The sequence below is a fragment of the Aquarana catesbeiana genome, linkage group LG07, assembly GCF_042186555.1.
Source record: "Aquarana catesbeiana isolate 2022-GZ linkage group LG07, ASM4218655v1, whole genome shotgun sequence".
Classification (NCBI taxonomy): Eukaryota; Metazoa; Chordata; class Amphibia; order Anura; family Ranidae; genus Aquarana; species Aquarana catesbeiana.
Window position 1 is genome coordinate 17116592 of NC_133330.1, and position 17020 is coordinate 17133611.

General features: G+C 52.3%; 2 protein-coding genes across 2 annotated transcripts in view; one reads left to right on the plus strand and one right to left on the minus strand.

Moving 5' to 3' along the window:
- Positions 1-3193: 3193 nt before the first annotated feature.
- TCTA (T cell leukemia translocation altered) lies at positions 3194-8480 on the minus strand. The gene is given in 4 exon segments (XM_073591697.1): positions 3194-3626; positions 4343-4399; positions 8259-8432; positions 8435-8480. Coding segments are annotated over 4 exon segments (309 nt in total). The 5' UTR covers positions 8466-8480; the 3' UTR covers positions 3194-3579.
- A 7864-nt stretch (positions 8481-16344) lies between these two features.
- Positions 16345-17020, plus strand: part of RHOA (ras homolog family member A) — a 32354-nt gene continuing 31678 nt past the window's right edge. Inside the window, exon 1 of the mRNA XM_073591698.1 lies at positions 16345-16728. The gene's annotated coding sequence lies outside the window, so the exon portion shown is untranslated. The remainder of the gene's footprint in view (positions 16729-17020) is intronic.

Here is a 17020-nt window from a genome sequence, read left to right on the forward strand (position 1 = left end):
GAGTGACAGTTATTTTGTGTTTCTTCCATTTGTGAACAATCGCACCAACTGTTGTCACCCTCTCACCAAGCTGATTGGCGATGGTCTTGTAGCCCATTCCAGCCTTGTGTAGGTCTACAATCTTGTCCCTGACATCCTTGGACAGCTCTTTGGTCTTGGCCATGGTGGAGAGATTGGATCTGATTGATTGCTTCATAATGTCTTTTATACAGGTAACAAGCTGAGATTAGGAGCACTCCCTTTAACAGAGTGCTCCTAATCTCAGCTCGTTCACTGTATAGCTGGGAGCCAGAAATCTTGCTGATTGATAGGGGATCAAATACTTATTTCACTCATTAAAATACAAATCAATTTGTAACTTTTTTGAAATGCGTTTTTCTGGATATTTTTGTTATTCTGTCTCTCGCTGTTAATAAACCTACCATTAAAATGATATACTGATCATTTCTTTGTCAGTGGCATACATACAAAATCAGCAGGGGGATCAAATACTTTTTTTTCCCTCTCACTGTACATTCATTCTGTGTGAATATGGGGGGGGGAGAATGAAAGTTATTCTGCTATTTTCTGTGCTGGTTGACTATTTTTAATTGATTCAGAAAATACTGGATTTGACCACCAGATGGTGCTAAGTATCATAGGACGTTCCTATGGTACTTCACACCATCTAGTGGCCAAATGAGGTATTGTTTTTTTTTCATTGATTTAAAACCAAACCTACCACATCTGGCCATTAGATGGCATCAAGTATCATAGGAACTTCCTTATCATACTTAGCACCATCTAGTGGCCAAATGTGGTATTTGTTTTTTTCTTTAAAATTTAAAACTGAACCTACCACATCTGGCACTAGATGGCGCTAAGTATCATAATCACTTCCTTCCATCCAGTGGCCAAATGCAGCATTTTAATTTTTCAATGGCTGCCGGACCGCCCCACATATATTTACCGCGGCATGGCAGCCACACTAACGAGTGAAAGAAAAACGTTTTTTTTTTTTTTTTTTTTTTGTGTTATCATTCATATTCTCAGAAAAATGGCCAATCATAAATTCTGCCAGGGTATGTAAACTTATAAGCACAACTGTATGGTTTTTTTTTTTTTTTTACACAAATGAAACAAACTCCGTCCTGTACATTCTTTTTATTTCTCAGCAGTAAATCACATCATGTCAGCAGAATCTACAATCTCCTCCAGGTCAGAGCCAAGTGTAGGAAGGAACATCCAGACTTTACCACCCGCTTCAGGCCTGGAGATACCTTGTAAAATTATAGGAAGGATTACAGACGTATCACCTGTTTCAGGCCTATAGACACCCCGGGCACTATATATATGAGATGTTACAAACTCATCACCTGCTTCAGGCTTTTAAATAATATATATTTATATACTGTATATTAAAAAAAAATATAATACATCCTTCAAGTCTGTAGATACCCTGCCCTGTATACGTAGGGGTTGATTTGCTAAAGGAAAATAAACTGGGCACTTTGTAAGTGCAGTTGCACCCATTAGTAAATATGGTAAAGCTTTGCATGATCATCCAATCAGGTGCAAGCAAAAATGCCTCACCCCCCCCCCCCCCCCCCCCCCCCCCACGCGCCTGATTGGGTGAAGCTTTACCGCATTTACTAAAGGAGAATGAGTGCAGAGTACACTATTCTATTGGCCTTTAGTAAATCTACCCCATTGTATAGGAAAGATGTTACAGACTTACGATTGGCTTATTTTGAGAACGAAGCTTCAGCCTGAATGTGAAGGTGACCTTTCAGGTGTCGATCAGCCTCGTAGTAAAGGATGAAGATGACAACCCTAAAATGTGCACCAAGAACAAGCAGCTCCCATATCTTTTTAATCTGACAGGTTCTCTTCTTCTAGGATGTGGTCACAGACCACGCTGCCTTTACCCAGAATCCCTTCCTTCTCAGGGTTCGCGATAGGTTGCAAAAGAATCCTGACAGTTTGGTCATCGGCCTCATACAGTCCATTGGGTTCCCTGGAGGATGGAGGCGCTAATAAGGCAGAGAGGAGATGACGGGGGTCATCGAAGAATGTGGTCAGTCGGTGAGATACATTCCATGTCTGTGTAGCAATCATTCTGCTGCGGAAGAGTCCATCAAAAGAGGAGAAATGTGGCTGAGCGTCTCCCTGCGTAGCATCATGAAGAAGTTATGGTGCCCCCCCCCCCCCCAAGGAAGGCGGGAGCCGTGGTTATCCTCCCTTACCCCTCAAAGGCAGGAGCTGTGGTGGACTCCCCCCACCCCCACCCAAAGGCAAGAGCCGTGTTGTCCCCCCCCCCCCCCCCCCCCATAAGACGAAAGATGTAGTTACCCCCCCCTTAAAGGCAGGAGCTGTGGTAACCCCCCCCTTTCACCCCTCGAAGGTGGGAGCCGTGCTGGTCACCCCCCTTGAAGACGAAAGATGTAGTGACCACCCCCCCCCCCCCCCCTTGAAAGGCGGGAGCCATAGTGACCACCCCCCCCTCTTAAAGGGCGGGAGCCATAGTGACTACCCCCCCTCTTGAAGGCGGGAGCCATAGTGACCACCACCACCCCCCTCTTGAAGGCGGGAGCCATAGTGACCCCCCCTTCTAGAAGGCGGGAGCCATAGTGACCCCCCCTTCTAGAAGGCGGGAGCCATAGTGACCACAACCCACCCCCCCTCTAGAAGGCGGGAGCCATAGTGACCACAACCCGACCCCCCCTCTTGAAGGCGGGAGCCATAGTGACCACCCCCCCCTCTTGAAGGCGGGAGCCATAGTGCCCACCCCCCCCTCTTGAAGGCGGGAGCCATAGTGCCCACCCCCCCCTCTTGAAGGCGGGAGCCATAGTGCCCACCCCCCCCTCTTGAAGGCGGGAGCCATAGTGCCCACCCCCCCCTCTTGAAGGCGGGAGCCATAGTGCCCACCCCCCCCTCTTGAAGGCGGGAGCCATAGTGCCCACCCCCCCCCCTCTTGAAGGCGGGAGCCATAGTGCCCACCCCCCCTCTAGAAGAAGGAAGCTATAGTGACCACCACCCCTCTAGAGGCGGGAGCCATAGTGACCACCACCCCTCTAGAAGGCGGAGCCATAGTGACCCTCCCCCAGAAGGCGGGAGCCATAGTGACCACCACCACCACCCCCCCTCTTGAAGGCGGCAGATGTAGTGACCACCACCCCCCCTCTCAAGGCGGGAGCCATAGTGACCCCCCCCCCCTCTTCAAGGCAGAAGCCCTGTTGGCCCCTGAAGTTCCCTTAGTCACATTGCCCCTTGGAGTGCGCACACACCAACCCCTGTATAATAAGCCAACACGCAGATCTCAGACTAATCACACCTCGGCCCCACCTAAGAGCACCTGTCACGGTATACATTCTGCTGGATGAAGGCGACAGTCCATAAAGCAATGTCAGTATGGAGCACCATATATATCTATAGGTAAGGCGGTATAGGACGCAGCCTGGAAGCCATTATGGTGCCGTGTCCAGTCCCGTCTTCCTGTGCAGCGATCATGGAAGAGAGACGGGGGAAGGGACGCAGCTCAGCATCAGTCATATCCTTTGCTGCGGGTCACACCCAGCGGAGGGAGTACCCAACTCGGCCTCATGTCACTCCTGGTGGCTCTTCAGGGATTCTGTACTGGAGCTTTCCTGCGGAAGAAAAAACATTGCCGTTATTTTGCAATTGGCCGGTACGGCAAACAGAACGCGGATGTCCGACTGTTAGTGTAATGGCGTGCCGCAAATACAGGCGACCGCTGGGACTGTGCGCCACACCGGAGGAACGTGAAAGCAGAAAAGGGCGGAGCAATGCATTCCTAGGGGCGGTGCTATAAGTATGTATTTGTTCTCCCCGCCCTGCCTGTGAGGAATAGGCTGAAAGAAATGTTTCATGCTGTAAGCCCCTCCCTTCTACACACATGAAGCGGATTGGCTGCTGTGGGCACACCCTTGAGGAACCTCACATGTTGCTAATATTTTCATGCCAAGCGAGACCCGATGTTCCCGCTAATGGCCGACTCCATCCATACTGGCCTAGTCCAGGGTGGAGCGGGTCAGGGAGGATACCCTCTGAGGTCTTCTCTGCTGGCCTCCATGATCGCCCTGTAAAGAAGGAGCCCAGCTTGACCCCGGATATCCCATCCCCAGAGGAACCTTCTCACCCGCTGACGGTTTGGGAGACCACCAGAACGCTGTACACCCAAGTAATGGCCCCAATGGGCACAGACTGCCACGGCAGAGTGGAGGGGTCTTTCTGCCAGGGCCTGACCCCCTCCATCCCGGGGTGTTAATGGCCTCACCCATGGATGAGAAGAGCTAAGGGCAGGAGGTTGTGTTGGGAGCTTTCCATAATTTCTAGCTACTCACCAGATATTGACGTGGGAGGGGGTATTCTGGAGTGCCGCCATTTTGTCCACCCGGACCTGAAACCAGAGAGGAGCAGATGATATGACTGACACCCTGGGAGGACCCCCCCTCCCCCTCTCTCCAGGTATCAAAAGTGTTGTGTTGTATTGGGAAAGTGGGTCTCCCTGTCCTACTGGGGTGCGTTTAATAGACGAGTCTTTGGGGGTCATCTGGCCTATCTGGGTGCAGTGTTGAACTGGGGTGGTTGGGGGGCAGTCTTCCAGGCTACCTTGCCGAATTGGGGCAGGTCTTGGAGTGCAGTGTTTGGTTGGGGGGGGGGGGGGGGGGGGGAGGGGAGAGAGAGCTCAAATTCCAGGCTATAAGGGTGCAGAATATTTGGAGAATGTGGGGGACTTTCAGTCCCCTCCCTCCCCCCCCCCCCCCAAGTTGGGGGTAGATTGTGGTGGGGATGGCCAGGGTACCCGGGGTCCAATCTCCAAAAAAGGCTGCCTAGGAAACCCCTACACAGTAACGCCCCCCCCCCCTTTTAAACGTCCTGTTCTGTACAGTCTTCCAGTGTGTGTAGGGTCTCCCGGGGTACAGGGACCATATATCGTGGTACAGGGGATGTGTATCGAGGTACAGGGGGTTAAAAGCCACATTTTGGCATCTATCATATAGAAGATATACATCGGGGTACAGGGGGTATGTCAGGGTATTTTTGGGTACGGGGATGTTATATCAGGGAGGTATGTTAGGTTACTTTCGGGTACAGTGGGGATATCAGGGTATTTTGGGGCACAAGGGATATACAAAGGTCACATATGCACACTGCCAAGGCACTGGACAGTGATGCCAATTTTATACCAGCCCCACCCCCTGTGTCATGTGATTTTCAGGAAGATCTATATCATGTAAAGAGTATATATTGGGTGATATTTTGGGAGTACATTAGAGGTACATTGATGATATATTGGGGGATATCAGGGTACAGGGACAGTATATTTGGGTACATCAGGGTATTTTGGGGTAGAGGGTTATAGCAGGGGCAATATATTGGGGTGTATATTAGGGGGTCGACCAATATAGTTTTTTCAGGGCACTTTTGGCCACCTTTCAGGCCGATATTCGGTACAGTTAAAGTTAAAAAAAAAAAAATAAATAAATAAATAATCAAAACACAATTTCTACACAAATCTGGTATAAAAACTGAACAGGTTTATTAAAATTGAAACATTAAAAGTGAACAACTGGGAAAAATAAAGTTCTTGGGAAAAACAAAAAAACATATTAAATGGCTTCCAAAACATAGAAAAAAAAAATATGGCATAAATACCTATAAACTGCACATTGACCAATATCGGGAAGTTTCTGGCTGATACCGATAAATCGGCGAATATCGGCCCTAATAATCGGCTGCTCTGATAATCGGTTGACCCCTAGTGTATATGGAAGTATATAGGGGTAAATCAGGAGTACACAGACAGTATATTGAGATACTGGGTGATATATTGGGGTATTTGAGGGCACAGGGAGGCCTTATGGGGGGGCATTGGGAGGGTCAATTATGAAAAATACCCCAGTGCTAACAAGTATGTGCCCAGTGAAAGTGTAATCAGAAACTCTATATGATAAGAAAATACAATGAACAGAATACTTCTGCTGGCACAAAATTAGGGTTCTCACTTCTCTTATTATGTTGCAACTTAAAATAAATCGAGCCTGTGCTGTGAATAAAGTGCAATCAGTGAGAATATCATCAGCAATAATCAGTGAGAATGTTGCTCAGAATTGTAATTGTTCTATAAATAGAAGACGTGTCATTAATAATAAAATGATTATCACAGGAAGAATCCCAAAGTGAAAAATTAATAAATAAAAATATATATATGAGAAATAATAAAGATTTCATTCAAAATAATGACGTATCCGTGTCTGGTGTCCGTTTGTATCGGCAGCAAAAGATAATAAACGATACAATTCTGTGTATATAAAAAATAAACATTCTCCACCTGTGAATGGTCTGGGCTGGTTGGGGGGATAAGTGCACTACAAACACCAGCCAGCCCAGACCATTCCCAGCTGGAGAATGTTTATTTGTTGTATACACAGAATGTTATTTTCACTTTGGGATTCTTCCTGTGATAATCATTTATTATGAATGACACATCTTCTATTTATAGAACAATTACAGTTTGGAAGCAATATTCTCACTGATTGCACTTTATTCACAGCGCAGGCTCTATTTATTTAAATATACGGGGTGGGGGGGGGGTTATATAGAGGTATTTGGGGGTACTGGGAGGATATATGTATGTACAGGGAGGATATGGGGAGCACAGAATATATATGGGGTAAATGGGATATAGATTGTGTATATATATATATATACACAAAGGGATATATGGGGGGTACAGGGAGGATATATATAGGGGTATTTGGAGGATATATGGGGGGCACACAGGATATATGGGGGTACAGGGGGATGCTTGGGGTACATAGATGATATATAGGGGTATTTGGAGGATATATGGGGGGTACAGGGAGGATATATATAGGGGTATTTGGAGGATATATGGGGGGCACACAGGATATATGGGGGTACAGGGGGATGCTTGGGGTACATAGATGATATATAGGGGTATTTGGAGGGTATAGGGATGATATATAGGGGTACAGGGAGGATATATGGGGGTACAGTGGGGAATATGGGGGGCACACAGGATATTTGGGGTACATAGATATATAGGGGTATTTGGAGGGTATAGGGAGGATAATTGGGGTACAGGGGGATGTGATGTTTGGGGTACAGGGAGGATATATGGGGAGCACACATGATATATGGGGGTACAGGGGGATGTTTGGGGTACATAGATGATATATAGGGGTACAGTGGGGAATTTGGGGGGGCACACAGGATATTTGGGGTACATAGATATATAGGGGTATAGGGAGGATATATGGAGATATTTGAGGGCACAGGGAGGCTATATATGCGGGGTACAGAGGGATAACTGGGGTACAGTGAGGGTATATGGGGTATGTAGATATATAGGTGAATTTAGAGGGTATAGGGAGGATGTTTGGGGTACATAGATGATATATAGGGAGGATATGTTGGGGGGATTTGGGGTACATGGGTGAGATTTGGGGTGTACGGGTGAGATGTGGGGTACACGGGTGAGATTTGGGGTGTACGGGGGAGATTCGGGGCGTACAGATGATATTCAGGGTACACGGGTGAGATTTGGGGTGTACGGGTGATATTGGGCATACACAGGTGAGATTCGGGCGTTACAGATGATATTCAGGGTGTACGGGTAATATTGGGGGTACACGGGTGAGATTTGGGGTGTAGATGATATTTGGGGTACACGGGTGAGATTCTGGGTATGTACGGGTGATATGGGCGTACACAGGTGAGATTCGGGCGTACAGATGATATTCAGGGTGTACGGGTAATATTGGGGGTACACGGGTGAGATTTGGGGTGTAGATGATATTGGGGGTACAACGGGTGATATTGGGCGTACAGATGATATTCAGGGTGTACAGGTGATATTCGGGGTGTATGGGTAATATTGGGGGTACACGGGTGAGATTTGGGTGTACAGATATTTGGGGTACACGGGTGATATTGGGGCATACAGATGATATTGGGGGTACACGGGTGAGATTTGGGGTGTACAGATGATATTTGGGGTACACGGATGAGATTTGGGGTGTACGGGTGATATTGGGGGTACACCGGGTGATATTGGGGGCGTACAGATGATATTGGGGGTACACGGTGAGATTTGGGGTCGTACAAGTGATATTCGGGGTGTACGGGTGTCATTTGGGGTACACACACCACACTGCCTAGGCACCTCTGTACGGCGACGCCCCCTTTTCTTCCAGCCCCGCCCCCCGTGTCATGTGATCTCGGGGTCTCACCCTGCCGGTAGTAGAAGGCGGTGACGGTCGGTCCGTAGCCTCTCCAGGCCAGGTGGATGGCAGTGACACTGAGGAGTAGCCAGGCCAGGAGCAGGCGGAAGAGGGCGGCTCTCAGGTCATTCCTCTCCCATTCTTCACCGAACTCGGAGCCCAGAGCCAGAAGTGAGCCCAGAACTGAGAGAGCAACTCCGACCCCCACACCGCCATCTTCTCCCCTCACCCGCCATCTTACGGCGAGACACGCCCACAGCCCGCCCCCCAACAGGGGCTAAGCCACGCCCACGGGCCTATCGAACTGCCAAAACAAACCTGACAGTCACCGCAGAGCTCCGCCCCTCGACCGTGTCAGTCATCAGGCTGAGCCCCGCCCACCAGCCTATCGCTCTTCTGTATGTCGTTTTTTCACCATTGCTTCGTGTAGCTCCGCCCCTAGCTTGTCAGTGATAGGCTCTCCCTTCAGCCCGCCTACTAAAAGAGCTCGCTGTGAGGGCCCGAGATAGATCTAGCTCCTCCCAATATTTATTACCCGGTTTCCATAGCGACCAATCATCTGCAGCTGTCATGTCTACAGGGATGACAGGGTGCAGCTGATTGGCTGCTGTGGGACAGCACACACTGTAATAATACTGTCACCAGGTCATGACCAGTATGAGGAGAACCTACAGCTCTATGAGGGATGATAGACGGGGGTTGGGGCTGCCGCCATCACTGTGATCCCCATATCCTCCCGGGGGGGGTGGTCAAACACTGCGGGAATGCTGGAGCCTGGGCAGTTCTTGGCTGTGCCTACAAATCCCTTCACCACATTCTGAACCCGCTCCGTGTTTAAACTTGGCCCTTCTTCCCCTCGATCCTGACAATAAAAACCATCCCCACATCATGAGTCTCCCACCAATATGCTTCACAGTTGGGATGGTGCTCTCAAAGTGATGATCAGCGACCATCTTTTCACCACATTTTGCACTAAAAACCTTTCGGGTCTGGGTTTTATATCCCTCCAGGTCATCGCTGTGTTCAAGCTCTCTAACCAGCTGAAAGGCGACTCAAAGACTGAACTATGTGGCTCCACGCTTCTTTCCCTTAATCCTGACAATGAAAACCATCCCCACACCATGAGTCTCCCACCACTATGCTTCACAGTTAGGATGTGCTCTCAAAGTGATGAGCGGTGCCATCTCTCCACCACACTCTGAACCAGGTCTGTATATGGCTCGATCTATCTTCCCCTCAATCCTGACCATGAAAACCATCCCCACACCATGAGTCTCCCACCACTATGCTTCACAGTTGGGATGGTGGCCTCAAAGTGATGTGCAGCATCGTCTTTCCACCAGATTCTGAACCAGCCCTATATATGGCTCAATTCTTCTCCTCAATCCTGACTATAAAAACCATCCCCACACCATGATTCTCCCACCGCCATGCTTCACAGTTGGGATGGTGGTCTCAAAGTGATGAGCAGCGTCGTCTTTCAACCAGATTCTGAACCAGCCCTGTGATTGGCTCAATTCTTCCCCTCAATCCTGACTATAAAAACCATCCCCACACCATGATTCTCCCACCGCCATGCTTCACAGTTGGGATGGTGGTCCTAAAGTGATGAGCAGCGTCGTCTTTCCACCAGATTCTGAACCAGCCCTGTATTTGGCTCAATTCTTCTCCTCAATCCTGACTATAAAAACCATCCCCCACACCATGAGTCTCCCATCACTATTCTTCACAGCTGGGATGGTGCTCTCAAAGTGATGAGCTGTACCATCTCTTCACTACATTCTTAACCAGGCCTGTATATGGCTCGAACCTTCTTCCTCTCAATCCTGTCAATGAAAACCATCCCCACACTATAAGTCTCCCACTGCCATGCTCTCAAAGTGATGAGCGGTGCCATCTCTTCACTACATTCTGTACCAGCCCCATATAGAACATAACCATTCTTCCCCTCAATCCTTTCAATGAAAACTATCCCACCATGAGTCTCCCACCACCATGCTTCACAGTTGGGATGGTGGTCTCAAAGTGATAAGCGGCGCCTTCTCTCCACCACATTCTGAACCAGCCTCGTATATAAGGTGACCCTTCTTCCCCTCAATCGTGACCATGAAAACGTGATGAGCAGTGCTGTCTCTTCAACACATCCTGCACTAAAAACCTTTCGGCTCTGCTGAAAGGTGACTCAAAGACTGAACTAGCACCCTATGTGGTCCTTCTTCCCCACAATCCTAAACATGAAAACCACCACATTCTGAACCAGCCCCCGATATGGCTCGAGTCTTCTTCCCCTCAATCCTAACAAAAACCATCCCCACACTATAAGTCTCCCATCACCATGCTTCACAGTTGGGATGGTGCTCTCAAAGTGATGAGCAGCGCCATCTCTCCACTACATTTTTAGCCAGCCCCGTATATATGACTTGACCCTTCTTCCTCTCAATCCTGACAATAAAGAACATCCCCATGCTATAAGTCTCCCACCACCATGCTTCACAGTTGGGATGGTGTTCACAAAGTGATGAGCAGCGCCGTTTCTGCACTAAAAACCTTTTGGCCCTCTAGGGCATCTCTGGCTGTGGTCAGGGTCTCTGACCTGCTGAAATGTGACTCAAAGACTGAACTAGCACTGTATGTGGCTTCACCCTTCTTCCCCTCAATCCTGACAATGAAAACCATCCCCACACCATGAGTCTACCACCACTGTGCTTCATAGTTGGGATAGTGTTCTCAAAGTGATGAGCGCGCCGTCTCTCCACTACATCCTGAACCAGCCCGTATATGGTTTGATCCTTCTTCCCTTCAATCCTGACAATGAAAACCATCCCCACACTATACGTCTCCCACCGCCATGCTTCACAGTTGGTATGGTGTTCTCAAGGTAAAGAGAAGTGCCATCTCTCCACTACATTCTGAACCAGCCCTGTATATAACGTGACCCTTCTTCCTCCTCAACCCCGATCATGAAATTCATCCCCACACCATGGGTCTCCCACCACTATGCTTCACAGTTGGGATGGTGTTCTCAAAGTGATGAGAGGCGCCGCTTCTCCACCACATTCTGAACCAGCCCTGCATATAAGAAGTTGACCCTTCTCCCCCTCAATCCTCACAATGAAAACCATCCCCACACTATGTCTCCCACCTCCATGCTTCACAGTTGATATGGTGTTTTTAAAGTGATGAGCAACGCTGTCTCTTGACTAAAGCTAAAAATGTCTCTCCACCTTTCCTCTGGGATTTGGGTGTTTTCCACCAATTGCTTCCTTTTCCTCCACGTCCCATCATTCCCGGCTCTGTGCAGTGTCTAGGTTATAGGTGCCCTTGGTTCCTCAGCTGGGGGTCTCTGCAGCCTTGCGGCTCCACAGCCGTTTCCCTACTGAGCATGCGCGGAGTGCACTGCGATTTGTGTGAATGGCCCAGAGGCGGGGGAGGAGGGGGGCTGAATTACCGGGGGACCTTTGCCGCGGCGAAATCTGTCGAAAGTGGGGGGGGGGGGTACCTGTCAAAAACAGGTAACCTTTCCCCCCTCCCGAAAGGTGCCAAATGTGGCTACTCTTCAAAGTGGAGAGGGGTTAGACCCCCTGTTTATTGTTATCCGTATCCCCGTTAGGGAGATTCCCCCTCTATATTTGTCCTGTTTACCGTTATCATCGACAGTAAGAGAAATCCAAAATTTTGGGTTGTCACAAGAACAGGAAAAGAGGGGAAATCTTCCAATGGGGACACTAGTTCTGGTGACAACCAGGAAATCCCTTAATTTGGAGGGATTTTCTCTCACTTCCTGTCTTGGCTATGGATCAGGAAATGAAGGGAAATCTCCCCAATGGGACACAGATGGCGAAAAGAAACTGACACCCTTAATCCATACAAGATGTCAAAAAAAGTTTTGTTTGTAGTTCTACTTTATGAATGGGCGGAGTTCATTATGAATGGGCGGAGCTCAGATGGATCTTCAACCTCTGAGTCATATTTCTATAGCCGGACTCCTCTGCACTTTATCCCGGATGTTCTCCGATAATTCCCGAAATGTCACAATGTTTATTATTTAGATTTATATCAAACCCGGAACCTTGCCAGAGTCAGTGTGATCAGTGTCCCCCTCCCCCCAGTGTCAGTGTGATCAGTGTCCCCCTCCTCCCAGTGTCCCCCTCCCCCCAGTGTCAGTGTGATCTGTGCCCCCCCCCCCCACCAGTTTCAGTGTGATCTGTGCCCCCCCCTCCCACCAGTGTCATCAGTGCCCCCCGAACCGGTGTCAGTGTGATCAGTGCCCCCCCCACCAATGTCAGTTCTGTCTGTGCCCCCCCTCTCCCATCGGTGTCAGTGTGATCAGTGTCCCCCCCCACCAGTGGATCATTGTCCCCCCCACCAATGTCAGTCTGATCTGTGCCCCCCCACCAGTGTCAATGTGATCAGTTCCCCCCCTACCAATGTCAGTTCTGTCTGTGCCCCCCCTCTTCCCACCGGTGTCAGTGTGATCAGTGTCCCGTCCCCTCCCCCCAGTGTCAGTGTGATCAGTGTCCCCCCTCCCCCAGTGTCAGTGTGATCAGTGTCCCGTCCCCTCCCCCCAGAGTCAGTGTGATCAGTGTCCCCCCCACCAGTGTCAGTGTGATTAGTGTCCCCCCTCCCCCCAGTGTCAGTGTGATCAGTGTCCCCCCTCCCCCCAGTGTCAGTGTGATCAGTGCCCCCTCCCCAGTGCCAGTGTGATCAGTGCCCCCCACCAATGTCAGTTCTGTCTGTGCCCCCCCCCCACCGGTGTCAGTGTGATCAGTGTCCCCCCCAACAGTGTCAGTGTGATCAGTGTCCTGTCCCCTCCCCCCAGAGTCAGCGTGATCAGTGTCCCCCCTCCCCCCAGAGTCAGTGTGATCAGTGTCCCCCCCACCAGTGTCAGCGTCCCCCCCCACCAATGTCAGTCTGATCAGTGCCCCCCCCCACCAGTGTCATTGTGATCAGTGTCCCCCCACCAATGTCAGTTCTGTCTGTGCCCCCCCAGTGTCAGTGTGATCAGTGTCCCCCCCAGTGTCAGTGTGATCAGTGTCCCCCCCCAGTGTGATCAGTGCCCCCCCGTGTCAGTGTGATCAGTGTCCCCCCCAGTGTCAGTGTGATCAGTGCCCCCCCATTGTCAGTGTGATCAGTGTCCCCCTCCCCCCCAGTGTCAGTGTGATCAGTGCCCCCCCCCCCCATTGTCAGTGTGATCAGTGCCACCCCCCCATTGTCAGTGTGATCAGTGTCCCCCCCCAGTGTCAGTGTGATCTGTGTCCCCCCCCCGTGTCAGTGTGATCAGTGCCCCCCCCAGTGTCAGTGTGATCAGTGTCCCCCTCCCCCCAGTGTCAGTGTGATCAGTGTCCCCCCTCCCCCCAGTGTCAGTGTGATCAATGTCCCCCCTCCCCCCAGTGTCAGTTTGATCAGTGTCCCCCTCCCCCCAGTGTCAGTGTGATCAGTGTCCCCCCTCCCCCCAGTGTCAGTGTGATCAGTGTCCCCCCTCCCCCCAGTGTCAGTGTGATCAGTGTCCCCCCTCCCCCCAGTGTCAGTGTGATCAGTGTCCCCCCTCCCCCCAGTGTCAGTCTGATCAGTGTCCCCCTCCCCCCAGTGTCAGTGTGATCAGTGTCCCCCCTCCCCCCAGTGTCAGTGTGATCAGTGTCCCCCCTCCCCCCAGTGTCAGTGTGATCAGTGTCCCCCTCCCCCCAGTGTCAGTCTGATCAGTGTCCCCCTCCCCCCAGTGTCAGTGTGATCAGGGCCCCCCCCATTGTCAGTGTGATCAGTGTCCCCCCAGTGTCAGTGTGATCAGTGTCCCCCCTCCCCCCAGTGTCAGTCTGATCAGTGTCCCCCTCCCCCCAGTGTCAGTGTGATCAGTGTCCCCCCAGTGTCAGTGTGATCAGTGTCCCCCCTCCCCCCAGTGTCAGTCTGATCAGTGTCCCCCCTCCCCCCAGTGTCAGTCTGATCAGTGTCCCCCTCCCCCCAGTGTCAGTGTGATCAGTGTCCCCCCTCCCCCCAGTGTCAGTCTGATCAGTGCCCCCCCCCCAGTGTCAGTGTGATCAGTGTCCCCCTCCCCCCAGTGTCAGTGTGATCAGTGTCCCCCTCCCCCCAGTGTCAGTGTGATCAGTGTCCCCCTCCCCCCAGTGTCAGTGTGATCAGTGCCCCCCCCCCCCCAGTGTCAGTGTGATCAGTGCCCCCCCCCCCAGTGTCAGTGTAATCAGTGTCCCCCCTCCCCCCAGTGTCAGTGTGATCAGTGTCCCCCTCCCCCCAGTGTCAGTGTGATCAGTGTCCCCCTCCCCCCAGTGTCAGTGTGATCAGTGTCCCCCCCTCCCCCCAGTGTCAGTGTGATCAGTGTCCCCCTCCCCCCAGTGTCAGTGTGATCAGTGTCCCCCCCAGTGTCAGTGTGATCAGTGTCCCCCCCAGTGTCAGTGTGATCAGTGTCCCCCCAGTGTGATCAGTGCCCCCCCAGTGTCAGTGTGATCAGTGTCCCCCCTCCCCCCAGTGTCAGTGTGATCAGTGTCCCCCTCCCCCCAGTGTCAGTGTGATCAGTGCCCCCCAGTGTCAGTGTGATCAGTGCCCCCCCCCCAGTGTCAGTGTGATCAGTGCCCCCCCAGTGTCAGTGTGATCAGTGTCCCCCTCCCCCCAGTGTCAGTCTGATCAGTGCCCCCCCCCCCCAGTGTCAGTGTGATCAGTGTCAGTGTGATCAGTGTCCCCCCAGTGTGATCAGTGCCCCCCCAGTGTCAGTGTGATCAGTGTCCCCCCCAGTGTCAGTGTGATCAGTGCCCCCCCCCCCCAGTGTCAGTGTGATCAGTATCCCCCCCAGTGTCAGTGTGATCAGTGTCAGTGTGATCAGTGTCCCCCCCAGTGTCAGTGTGATCAGTGTCCCCCCCAGTGTCAGTGTGATCAGTGTCCCCCCAGTGTGATCAGTGCCCCCCCAGTGTCAGTGTGATCAGTGTCCCCCCTCCCCCCAGTGTCAGTGTGATCAGTGTCCCCCTCCCCCCAGTGTCAGTGTGATCAGTGTCCCCCTCCCCCCAGTGTCAGTGTGATCAGTGTCCCCCCCTCCCCCCCAGTGTCAGTGTGATCAGTGTCCCCCTCCCCCCAGTGTCAGTGTGATCAGTGTCCCCCCCAGTGTCAGTGTGATCAGTGTCCCCCCCAGTGTCAGTGTGATCAGTGTCCCCCCAGTGTGATCAGTGCCCCCCCAGTGTCAGTGTGATCAGTGTCCCCCCTCCCCCCAGTGTCAGTGTGATCAGTGTCCCCCTCCCCCCAGTGTCAGTGTGATCAGTGTCCCCCTCCCCCCAGTGTCAGTGTGATCAGTGCCCCCCAGTGTCAGTGTGATCAGTGCCCCCCCAGTGTCAGTGTGATCAGTGCCCCCCCCAGTGTCAGTGTGATCAGTGCCCCCCCCAGTGTCAGTGTGATCAGTGCCCCCCCCAGTGTCAGTGTGATCAGTGTCCCCCTCCCCCCAGTGTCAGTCTGATCAGTGCCCCCCCCCCAGTGTCAGTGTGATCAGTGTCAGTGTGATCAGTGTCCCCCCCAGTGTCAGTGTGATCAGTGTCCCCCCAGTGTCAGTGTGATCAGTGCCCCCCCCCCAGTGTCAGTGTGATCAGTATCCCCCCCAGTGTCAGTGTGATCAGTGTCAGTGTGATCAGTGTCCCCCCCAGTGTCAGTGTGATCAGTGTCCCCCCCAGTGTCAGTGTGATCAGTGTCCCCCCTCCCCCCAGTGTCAGTGTGATCAGTGTCCCCCCCAGTGTCAGTGTGATCAGCGTCCCCCCAGTGTGATCAGTGTCCCCCCCAGTGTCAGTGTGATCAGTGTCCCCCCTCCCCCCAGTGTTTGTTATGATCGGCTCTCTGTTGGCACACACAGTTGTTGCTCAGGAATGACGCATAGTGATGACATCACACTTCTCCCCGCCCCCTTCCTCTCTCCGCTCTCGCTCAGTTTATGAGAAGCACAAATAGCATCAGGACTATTTATACCCCGCTCAGCCCTGTATTTTGCATAACACCGCCCCTTCCTCATTTCATTGGTCACTGACCCACCAACCCCGCCCACCCGCTACTCCTCTCTTCATAACTAAATACCTATATAAGGAAAGGGGGAGATGTAGTGGAGCGCTGAGCGCGGTGAGGATTCGTCACCTAGTCTAGCCTGCCCTCTCCCCCCACCACAGACACCCGATTGGTACAGTCCGCGGACTCGTGACCCAGCCGAGCGCCAACTCGTTCCGACCCCGCCCAAACGGGGCGTCCTGGGGGGGCGCGCATGCGCGTCCGGTCTTTCCTGGTGACATTCTCCCGTGCTCGCGCATGGTGACGCCATCACGCCCAGGCCCCATTCATCCAAATTGCGGCGGCGCGCGACCCCGCACTCCCCAGCGCGTGCGCGCACGTACGATACGCGAGCGCGCCTGAGCCGGGCGGTTCTCTGTGGGAGCTGTAGCCGGAGTTGTGCTGAGAGGAAGAGAAGGCCGACCGGAGACAACCGAGACCGCCGAGCCCGGGCACCGAGGTGAGAGTGAGGAGGAGAAGGGGGACAACCGGAGGGGCCCGGGACCCGTGTGTGTCAGGAAAGAGGGGGGGAGGGGTACAGTGCGGCCTGGACACCCCCTCCCCCCACCTCTGTGTGTGGGGGTTGGGCCATAGACTGTCACCTATGACTAGGGGGAGGGGCCATACGGTTAACTATACCTAGGGGGAGGGGCATAGACTGACACCTATAGAGGGGCCTAGGACGTCACCTATGTATAGAGGGGGCTGTAGACTGACACCTATAGATTGTGTGTAGGGGGAGGGATCATAGG